This window comes from Corylus avellana, chromosome ca4 (genome assembly GCF_901000735.1).
Source record: "Corylus avellana chromosome ca4, CavTom2PMs-1.0".
Classification (NCBI taxonomy): Eukaryota; Viridiplantae; Streptophyta; class Magnoliopsida; order Fagales; family Betulaceae; genus Corylus; species Corylus avellana.
In genome coordinates this window covers 31,617,778-31,627,402 of record NC_081544.1, presented here as the reverse complement: position 1 = coordinate 31,627,402, position 9,625 = coordinate 31,617,778, and the positions used below count along the sequence as shown (strand labels likewise).

Genomic DNA, 9,625 nt, shown 5'->3' with positions numbered 1-9,625 from the left:
CATTTGAATTGGAGAATATCTAGTTAATTATAGTGGAGGGGTATTTTTGTCTTTTCACTTTTTGAGTAGACAAAAATATCTCTCAACTACAATTAACTGGATATTTTCCCGTTCAAACTGGAGATAATCCTAATTCTAATGGTTTTGGGCAGCTATTGCATGCAAATCATGAGAGTTTCAAGAATTTATTGCTAAACGGGGATAATATTTGTTTTAATAGCTGGGAAATGAGCTTAATTAGTTTCCTGAGTTCTCCTTCAAGACATAGGTCTATAAAAGGTGCCTACAACTATCCAAAGAGGTCACATAAAAAATAAAAAATAAAAAAATGGTTAAATACCAAATACCTATCCTGGGGTTTGGTAACTTTATTTTTATTTCATTGGAGTTTTATTTTTATCCCAGGACCCCCCTGGGGTTTTAATAAAGGACCAAGTTAGTCCATCCGTTAGTTGACCGTTATGACTGACACGTGGACCAATCAGATGTTGACACGTGACACATTTATTTATTTATTTTTAAATTAAAAAAAAAGGAGAAGGAAAAAAATTGGGGGTGGCTCCTAGGCCATTTGAGCCACCCCCATCCGGCCCATGGCCAAAGGGGGTGGCCGAGCCACCCCCAAATGGCCAAGGAGCCACCCCCAATTTTTTTCCTTTTCCTTTTTTTTTTTGTTTTTTTTTTAAATACATTTTTTTTAATTAAAAAATAATTAAATAGGTGCCACGTGTCAATATCTGATTGGTCCACGTATCAGTTCTAACAGTCAACGGATGGACTAACTTGGTCCTTTATCAAAACCCTAAGAGGATCCTGTGATTAAAATGAAACTCCAAGGGAATAAAAATAAAGTTACCAAACCCCATGAGGGTATTTGGTATTTAACCCATAAAAAACCCCTATCCAAAGCGGATCCAGTTAGGGGGTTCATCTGTCCAAGTGTCACAATCGATTGTCCAATTGCAGGAGAATCATGGAATAATTAATTAAAATCAATGTTATTATGGGAGTGTAGAATTTTCCATCTCTGAGTTAGATAAGAAACTGTGAAAATATTTCTTACACTTTTAAAGAGGTCCATATAGAATTACTCTTTCGAAGAACTGTAAAGATTGATATATTTGTCCATGAGAAACCAAGATAATGAGGTCACAGTCAGCTATTGCATGTAAGTCATGAGTGTCAAAGAATTTAGTCAGACGTTTTCAACATCATGGCATCATAATGGTAACAGCTCGGGATTTGCTGCAATCCGACTGCGATTGTGAGAGGCCAATGAGAATCGATTCACTTGCCCAAAAATTACAATTGCTTGTACGACTGCAGGGGCAGGGCATTGCAAGGGATTCCGGCTCATTAACATCAATCATCATAATGTATTCCAAAAATCGTGGATTAATTAATTAATAGCAGATGGGGGTGTATTAATTACTTGGAACTTTTTATTGGTGACTTCTCTTTGATATAGAATATTGGCAAATCATACAAATAGTTTCCCATGAGTTGGCGCTTTGAGTTAGACAAGAAACTGTGAAATTAATATTTACATGTTAAAGAACTTAAAATGTAAAACCAGATAAACAGATCACAGTCAGCAGCAGAAACATGTCTTAGGAACTCTCCCCGTTGTTCTAATGATGGTTGACTTTTCCTTCACCTTCAACTCTTCAACTCTTCGATTATCCTTTGCCTTCTCTCTTGCTCCAACTGCAATCTGCTCAATGTATTCCATATCCCTGCGGAATTCGTCCATGGCTTTTTTCCTTCTTCTCTCCAGTTCACTCTGCACCCAAGAAGATGTTATCATAATCAGACCCTATCCAATGTCCATTATTATTCTGAATTAGCTCATGAAAAAAAGAGAATGGAACAAAACCTCTGTCCTCTTTAGTTTGCGACTGGCTTTGTTCCTCTTCTTTTCCTCCCAGGAATTTAAGGTGGAAATTAACTTCTCATGCCTGAAATTCAAACTATCAGTGAATAAACAGTACATATTTCTTAATTGCTTGTAGCATTGGAAGCGAAAATTCTAGCTGAAAATTTTCTTTTTGAGTCCCCATATACTTTTATTTTAATGTCTATTATTTGCAATTAATATTGATAAATAAGACCTGTCTTTGATTTTAGCCAACTCAGCTTCCTCCCAAGCATCTGCTTCTGTTTCTTGCGTTGCAGATCTCATTGAGCTCTGCCGCCTGGAACCACTTGGTGGGATTCCGGTTCTTGTTGAACTCTGCCTTTGAATTTCGACTGGTTTTAATGTGGCAGGGACATCAGCTTCAGGTCTTATACTGTCGGTGCTTTTCAGGTGGTCAGCAAAAGTTGGAGTCTTTTTCATTGAAGGGACACGCCCTATGGGCTTTCCAGTCATTGCAGCAGTTGCAGGCACCTTTCTATCTTCTCTTTCAGAATATTTCATTGAAGTTTCACCTAAGACACAGAATGTCATGAATTTTTGTTCCAAAAAAAGTATATAATATAATCAGTTATCATGCTCTGCTTTCTTTACCTGGTAGTCGCTTGGATGCCCTTCCATCTTCTTCTATCAAAATTGCTTTACCCTCCTTTTTGCTCTTGATTGTAGTCAAAGGGGTTCCTGGCTCGTCCAGTGCGTTGATGGCAAATGCAGCAGCCGCCACTGTGGCTGCATACGGGTCAACCCCATTGCTTGAATCATAATCCTGACTCTTTCGTCCAGAGAACTGTCTCTGGAGCCAGTTTTTCTTCTCTGAAAAACACACACCATGCATTAACTAACATTAAGGTGTGTGGTTAATCAATTTGTTACTTCTTTCTCCCTTTCTCCATCAAGACAACAAGTTTTTTACCTTTGAAACTTTGAGTCTTTTGAGGTGGTATTCTTCGATCCGTGAGGCTGCCAGCCTCCTGTGTCTTCTCCCTTCGTGGGCCAGAATATTTGGTCCTGATATTATGTATATATTTATATATATATATATATCATCTCTCAGCTTTGATGACCACCAAATTGATTTGATTATCTCTTTTTATAAATTAAAAGTTGATTTTTACTGTCAAATCATTAAGTTGTACGACAGTCGTATAGTAGTTTACAAAATAACAAACAGTACCTTTTGCAAATAATCTTAATTACCCAAATATGAAACCACGGTTCCCGGGCCCCTTGGTTTCGTCTCAAATTAAGTATGCACAAATTTAAAAACCGTCTTTGATTACTACCCATGCAAGGTATGGTTATTACAATCCAAAATAATCATGTCTGAATAATGTAAATTTATGCAACGATGAATTCTCATCTTCACTTCCCCCATCAGCTATATATATATATATATATTCATTGTTAAGAAGGAGAATTACCTCATTTGCTTGAGCAAAGCGTCCATAGTTTGAGAGCAGATCTGTTCTGAAACCTTAGTGCTTGAGAAATATTGATTGGGTTAATCCATGGTTGGTCTGGTGTGTATTTGAAGGAGAAGGGCAGGGAGAAAAGAAAGGTCTATAAATCAAGGTTGGGTATGCTTTGCATGTTAGGCCTGGTTTTGAATCTTAATCATCTTATGAGTGAAGAAAAGTATTCTTTCTTTCCCGGATGCTTTGCTTTCAATGTGGAGAGCTTTATATAATCTCTTTTTCTTCCCTTTCGCACTTTTTTTTTTTTTTTTTTCAATTCTCAATAAATTGTCATTGTTTAGCCTTCTGGGCAATGGAGATTACACTTCTCTGATAGTAAAAGGAATAGCCTTGGCTGCCCAGGCAAAAGAGATGTGAAGAGCACGATTTTAGAATTGCAAAGGATATGTGCTTTCGTTGAGAGTCGAACTCAAGACCTCCCGCTTACTAAACGGGTGCTCTAACCAACTGAGCTACGAAAGCAACTTGGGGGATTTTGAAAACTATTTGATTTTACTCCATTTTTGTTTTAAAGCAATTATCAGTTTTAAAAAGATCGTGATTATTAATAGATGTTTCCAACAATAAAAATGGTTGGTAAGAAATGATAAATACTTACATGACACAATTTCTCCCATTTAATTAAAAAATAATGATTCAGATTTGGAATAATTTATGACATATTTGTTTGTATTCTTTGTAATTTTTTTTTTTAAGATGAATATATACAAACAATTCAAAATGCAAAACATTTATTAACAAAATCAAAACCCAAAAATTGTTTTCATTTTTATTTTACATCATAACACTTTTTTAAATTAAAAAAAAAAAAAATCTCTCAAAACACATTAATAAACATCCCATTAGGAATTTTAGGAAATCTTGATCCATTTTGAACTAATAATTTACTACCTTGCGAATTCGAGTTTTCCCTGTGCAGACTGCAGTGTAAAACTCATATTTGGTGAAGACTTCACATAATTGAAATAGAATTTTTAGGTTTCTGCCACTTATTAATTATCATTTCCTAGGTTTTGATAAAAACCAACCAGATGCTTACCTTTGTTGCTGTGTATTAAAAAAAAAAAAAAAAAAAAAAGATGGGTGCTCATATGATATCACACACTCGTAGGACTGTAGGAGATGCCTTCAATTGTTGGAGAATGCAAGAACATGGAGCAGATGAAGCAAGCTCGAGTAAAGTAAGGTGTTTTTTTTTTTTTTTTTTCTTGGTAATTAAGCAGTTTCTTCCAACACAATTAAACCCAACTGCATCATCAAAGCTTTCACATGACGGGAGCCTTACCCGTTGATTTTGAAAATTTTTTCATGTATATATTGGCTTAACCCCCGTTATCGTTTTAGCCCCTCACATGAAAAATGATGATTCCGTCCCTGATGGCTTGCCATGATTTCGTGGCATGTCAGGATAATTGTTTCAACGAAGGCTTCATATGTTCTTTTATGTAGTTGACTGTATACTATATTCATTTGACTTCGTTTGCCGCTGTAAAAGTAAACCAGGAACACAATTTTAAAGACAAACTAAGAAGTCCGCTCTCTTTTGATTCATTCATATCTACAATACTGCAACATAGTTTCATCCTTCAGACATGGTTGGATCCGGCCTTCGTCCATCCATCTCCTGTCAGGTCCAGCAACCAGCCATCCTGTCCAAATAAATTTTAGATTGTCTGGCTATCTACTCGGACAAGTGAGTCCCAAAGTGGGGTCTCTCACATGTACTACCAAATTGCACAATAAGACTGGACTCTCTCCTACTACTCGCAATTCAGACAGAAAATTAATATAGGTCCTTATCCGATAAGGCGATAAGACAGGACAATCAAATCAAGGTTGGAGTTTCACCAAGCAGCAAAGGTGGAATGCCTTGGGTACCAATAACCACAATAACGGCTCCCGACATGGCCGTGCAACTTCATAATTTCAGCTATAACAACGCTATTAAACAATTTTCCCACTTCATATCTATATCACTGCATCCTCATGCAACGATTCAAAAATATACCATCAATTCCTAATTGAGGAGAAAGCATGAAACCATTTACAGTATAAGCAACTCCCTAGCAACACAAACTAATCATCAAAGATATACTTATAGCCCAAGTTCTTTAATGACACAACCATAGATGGACACAAAATAAATTTTCCCATTTCATTTCAGAGAATCAGATCAGCCATTTTGGCAATATACAAATAAGATATCTGACCTAGTAAAGAATAAGTTGATGTCTTGACTACACAAGGAACTCAGTGTCAGAAACCTCAAGGACTTTGTGAATGCCTATTGGGCTTACACCCGGCCGGAATGCATTTCCTTCAATATACCTGTTAAAGAACATTTAATAAACAATAAATTAGCTCAATTCAATGTTCAAACTCAGAAACTGCATAACTTTCCAAGATCCGAGCGGTCAACAGAACTCACATTTCTTTCAAGAAGGGGTGTTTATAGAAGGCATCAGGAATTCTCCCTGTAAACTGGTTGTGATCCAAGTACCTGAAATTGAATCAAGGGATCTTTCAAAGTTCACACTAATACAATTTCCTTTGCAAACATACATCAACTGCAAAAATACAATGCATTGATTCATGTATCCAACAACTTCTAAAATAGGTAAAAAGAGAGTGCATTCCATGAAATGCCAACTAAAAGATGTATGCCAGCACAGAAATGCAAGTTTATTCTGAAGCTAAAACAAGCCATGGGACTTGTTCAAAATGCATCTACATTTTCCACATTAAGAAAGGCAAAAGATCAATATTGCAGTCATATTCTACAAGCTTTAAGAATGGTGGCATCAAGGTGATAAGGTGATTAATGAATCATCTAAAATACTGTAATACTGAAGGTTTCCGATTCTAATCAAAGGCAGCAACCAAGACACCAAGTTAGGAAGATAAGTGGACTGCATAATTCTGGACAGACCGAGATGTGTAGCAGACATTCCATTAAATTTAATTAATACAGTTCTTGTTTCCGATAAAACACTGCCATGGGCACCATTACCAAGTAGGTGAAAATAATAACAAACTGAATGCTACAAAACTTAGAGAGGATTTAACTAAATCGTGAGAATGTTTAGTTAAAGGCAATCTTGCTCAAATGATTAAACGGAGCATCAACAGCAAAAACAAAAGGCAAAATCAGATTTTCAGATGGCAAGATTCATTACTTTTTCATTTATAAAAGTAGTTATAACCTTAAATGTAGGTCCAAGGTCAAGTTAATTCAGTCAGCAAGAGACTGAATAATCCATTTTAATATTTTAAACTGCCTACCTATCAAAAAAAATATATTTTAAACTGCCTAACCATTTCCCAGGGAGAGAAAGAAAGATAGAGAAGAAAAATGGAGGAACCAGCTGCCAGGCTGCTAGTTTAATGTGTTTTTACTACTACCAAAAGGGAATCAGATCCTTCACACTCCCATCTCTATGGAAGTATACCACAATAGTAACCAGTCAAATACGACTGGAATTACCAATAAAAAATCTGAAAGAAAACTCACAAGTAAATCAGTTTAGGAATATGAGCAAGTCCAGATGGTATTACTCCAGACATTTTATTGTAGGAGAGGTACCTGTGAATGTAAAACAATCAACAATAAGGAACAAATACATAGTAAGATAATATTCTGATATACAGTTTACAGGAATAAGAAATGTTCATATCAACAGAGAGGGAATAGAAGGAGCAGAAGGGGAAGGAGGGGGAGGGGGAGGAGGAGAAAGAACAAGCAATACTTACAAGATTTCCAAGTTGGACAAGTTTGCAAGCTGTGCCGGTATTCCTCCCGTTAAATAATTATTATTTAGATAACTACACAACAGATTTACTCAGAGAATTACATATACTTATCACTTCAATGAAGTACACAGTAGCAATATATCAATGAAGTAACTGTAAATTCACCAAGTGAACCAACTTACAGGTTGCGAAGAGCTGGAAAGCACCCCTCAATGCGTATTAGTTCCCTTATAGTACCCACCAAATGATTGTTACCAACATCCCTATGAACACAAAAAATTTCAACAAACATTAATGGTGCAATGAAAATGCAAGGCCAACAACAAGATGTGCTACAGAGGATGTGGATTGTTACAGGTGCCGAAGATTTTGTAGAGTTCCCAATTCTGGAGGAATTCGACCGATCAAACGATTTTCCTGTAGATAGAGATAGCGAAGCGCTGGAAGGTTTGCAAGCTCCTTAGGAATTTCTCCTTTGAAGTTATTGAAGCTCAGGTATCTGTGCAAGTTTCAAGAAATAACAACTGAACTCTAAATACTATAAATAATATAAGCAGACACTCCACAAACTAAACTTTATGGTCATAGAATTTAATGTTACTCACAGGTGAGTTAGACTCTTCAGTTCACCAATTTCGGGAGGAATAGCATCTTGTAGTTTATTCCACCTCAAATTACTGAGGAAAATAAATGTCAGCTTAGAGCGATAAACCAAACCTTTCCAACATTAAAAATAACATCAAGCAAAGCTTATAATCAAGACATGGGGGCAGAGGGAGGGATACGTTCTCCACAAACCAACAACTGTTGCTAGCAAAGAAGACACTCGTAAATCTTTTTTTATATATGTCCACTCTATCAAGGGACAATAAACCACCGCAAGCCTGACTATGAAATTGAAAATGCTATGTGCATAAATTAAAAGTATCAAAAACAATATTAAACAGACTTGTGATCTAAGAGGGAGTAAAGGAGTGTACAGTATTTTAAGACGCCTCAACCGTCCGATCTGAGGAGGAATTGGCCCGGTCAACTTGTTATTATGGAGATCCCTGTAATGTGGACACAATCATATATATATGTATATATACATATATGGTAAACTTTACCAGAAACAAAAAAGAATTTCTGAATTTGTGTTTATGTTTTCTAATAAGAGGAACATGTAATTGCGGCTACAATTTGCAGTTGCATTTATCAAAAAACAATGAATTTGTATAATTTTATCTCCAGTAACATCATTATGCCAACTTATAAGTAAGCAATTGAAAGCCAAATGGATATAAATCCCTAGTGCATTGAACAAGCCATGGTCATCGAATTAGCATTTCAGATGAGCCAAGCAACAATATACACAACAAAATTATTTCGAACAGAAGATTGAAGCTTACAGCCTAGTGAGATCCAACAGATTGGTGACAGCAGTAGGAAAAGGCCCCACAATCGACACCGCGTAAACTTCCCTGCAAGAAATACACGAAACAACTTTTACTCTCTCCAAATCTCAACCTTAATTTCTTCTTCTTCGAGGTTTATAAAAATTTAGAGGTGGAGCTTACAATTCAGTGACGACTCTGTAATCTCCTTGAGTGGAGCAGGTGACCCCGGACCACGGCGGCAGATCGCCGTCGCCGCAGGGATCGTCCCCCACCCACGCGTACACCACCCTCCACCCCAGCGACGCCTTTATCTCGTTCAGCGCTTTCACTGAAGAAAATCATTTCACAATTTCGCACACTCAATCTAATACAATAAAAAAAAAAAAAAAAAAGGAAATGAGAGAGGCGATCTGAGAGTTACCGTCTCGTTTGAGGGTTTTGGAGAGAGCGAGGCCGAGTAGCGACGAGGAAATGAGGATCAGAGAAAATGCCAGCAACTGAAAACGCGCCATAAGAGACGCCAAGATTTCTCGGGCTAAGTTTGTAACTGTCAAAAGATCTGAACAGTGATTGCAGAGATCTCTCTTTTCAGTGTTTGATTATTCGCTAGTTGAGTGAGTGCGAGCGAGCGGGCGAGCGTAATTGATTATTATTTAATTAATTTTCAGCTTCTAACGCGGAATTGGAAGAAAGCCTTCCCGTTTCGTCGGTGGGATTTTCTTTCTTCTTCGAATTCTGATTGGAGGGCTCCGTTTGCGTATGGTTTTGTTCAGCCAAAATTGGATTTGGGCTTATGCTTTTCCCCCTTTGCTGGAGAGCAAGCCCAGTTGGTTCAAGTTTCTCTCCAATGTCTAGGGGTGTATCTTTTATTTTGTTCAGTATTTTATTTTTCGATTATTTGGGCTAATGTCTAATGAATATCAAGTATTGACAAACAAAAAAAAAATTATTATACAATTCTGTTCAAAATAAGTTATTTATTTATTTATTTGATGAAATCTAGTACATATACTTTTTTTAACTAATTGTTGGATTTAAGAATTTCTCTGGAATGCTTTGGACATTTATATATACTTCTTTTTTGGAAGATACACATCTTTTGTGGA

General features: G+C 36.6%; 2 protein-coding genes and 1 non-coding gene across 4 annotated transcripts; all 3 read right to left on the bottom strand.

The window, feature by feature from the left end:
- Positions 1-1,428: 1,428 nt before the first annotated feature.
- LOC132179746 (remorin 1.4-like) lies at positions 1,429-3,545 on the bottom strand. The gene is made up of 6 exons (XM_059592511.1): positions 3,337-3,545; positions 2,829-2,923; positions 2,510-2,728; positions 2,112-2,430; positions 1,877-1,958; positions 1,429-1,783 (listed from the first exon to the last, which is right to left on the bottom strand). Exons 1-6 carry the CDS (start codon positions 3,360-3,362, stop codon positions 1,592-1,594), a joined length of 933 nt encoding a protein of 310 aa, XP_059448494.1. The 5' UTR covers positions 3,363-3,545; the 3' UTR covers positions 1,429-1,591.
- A 233-nt stretch (positions 3,546-3,778) lies between these two features.
- On the bottom strand, positions 3,779-3,852 carry TRNAT-AGU (transfer RNA threonine (anticodon AGU)). Its single transcript has one exon. It is a non-coding gene; the product is annotated as a tRNA-Thr (tRNA).
- Positions 3,853-4,732: 880 nt separating this feature from the next.
- Positions 4,733-9,332, bottom strand: LOC132180086 (probable leucine-rich repeat receptor-like protein kinase At1g35710). Of its 2 annotated transcripts, XM_059592933.1 has the most exons (12): positions 8,941-9,332; positions 8,700-8,847; positions 8,532-8,603; positions 8,121-8,192; positions 7,746-7,817; positions 7,496-7,639; positions 7,323-7,403; positions 7,141-7,212; positions 6,902-6,973; positions 5,819-5,890; positions 5,601-5,718; positions 4,733-5,039 (listed from the first exon to the last, which is right to left on the bottom strand). In XM_059592933.1, exons 1-11 carry the CDS (start codon positions 9,029-9,031, stop codon positions 5,628-5,630), a joined length of 987 nt encoding a protein of 328 aa, XP_059448916.1. In that variant the 5' UTR covers positions 9,032-9,332; the 3' UTR covers positions 4,733-5,039; positions 5,601-5,627. The 2 variants fall into 2 exon arrangements, with proteins under 2 accessions (XP_059448916.1, XP_059448915.1); XM_059592932.1 differs by lacking the exon at positions 4,733-5,039 and having other exon boundaries at positions 5,517-5,718; positions 8,941-9,331.
- Between the last annotated feature and the right edge of the window lie 293 nt (positions 9,333-9,625).

Coding starts and splice junctions, on each gene's coding strand:
- LOC132179746 (XM_059592511.1), bottom strand. CDS start 3,362: ATGGACGCTTTGCTCAAGCAAATGAG. Junction 2,924..3,336: donor GCTTTGCTCAAGCAAATGAG/GTAATTCTCCTT, acceptor ACATAATATCAG/GACCAAATATTCTGGCCCAC. Junction 1,784..1,876: donor GCAAACTAAAGAGGACAGAG/GTTTTGTTCCAT, acceptor TCTTGGGTGCAG/AGTGAACTGGAGAGAAGAAG.
- LOC132180086 (XM_059592933.1), bottom strand. CDS start 9,031: ATGGCGCGTTTTCAGTTGCTGGCATTTTCTCTGATCCTCATTTCCTCG. Junction 8,604..8,699: donor TACAGAGTCGTCACTGAATT/GTAAGCTCCACC, acceptor TATTTCTTGCAG/GGAAGTTTACGCGGTGTCGA. Junction 8,193..8,531: donor CTGTTGGATCTCACTAGGCT/GTAAGCTTCAAT, acceptor TCCACATTACAG/GGATCTCCATAATAACAAGT.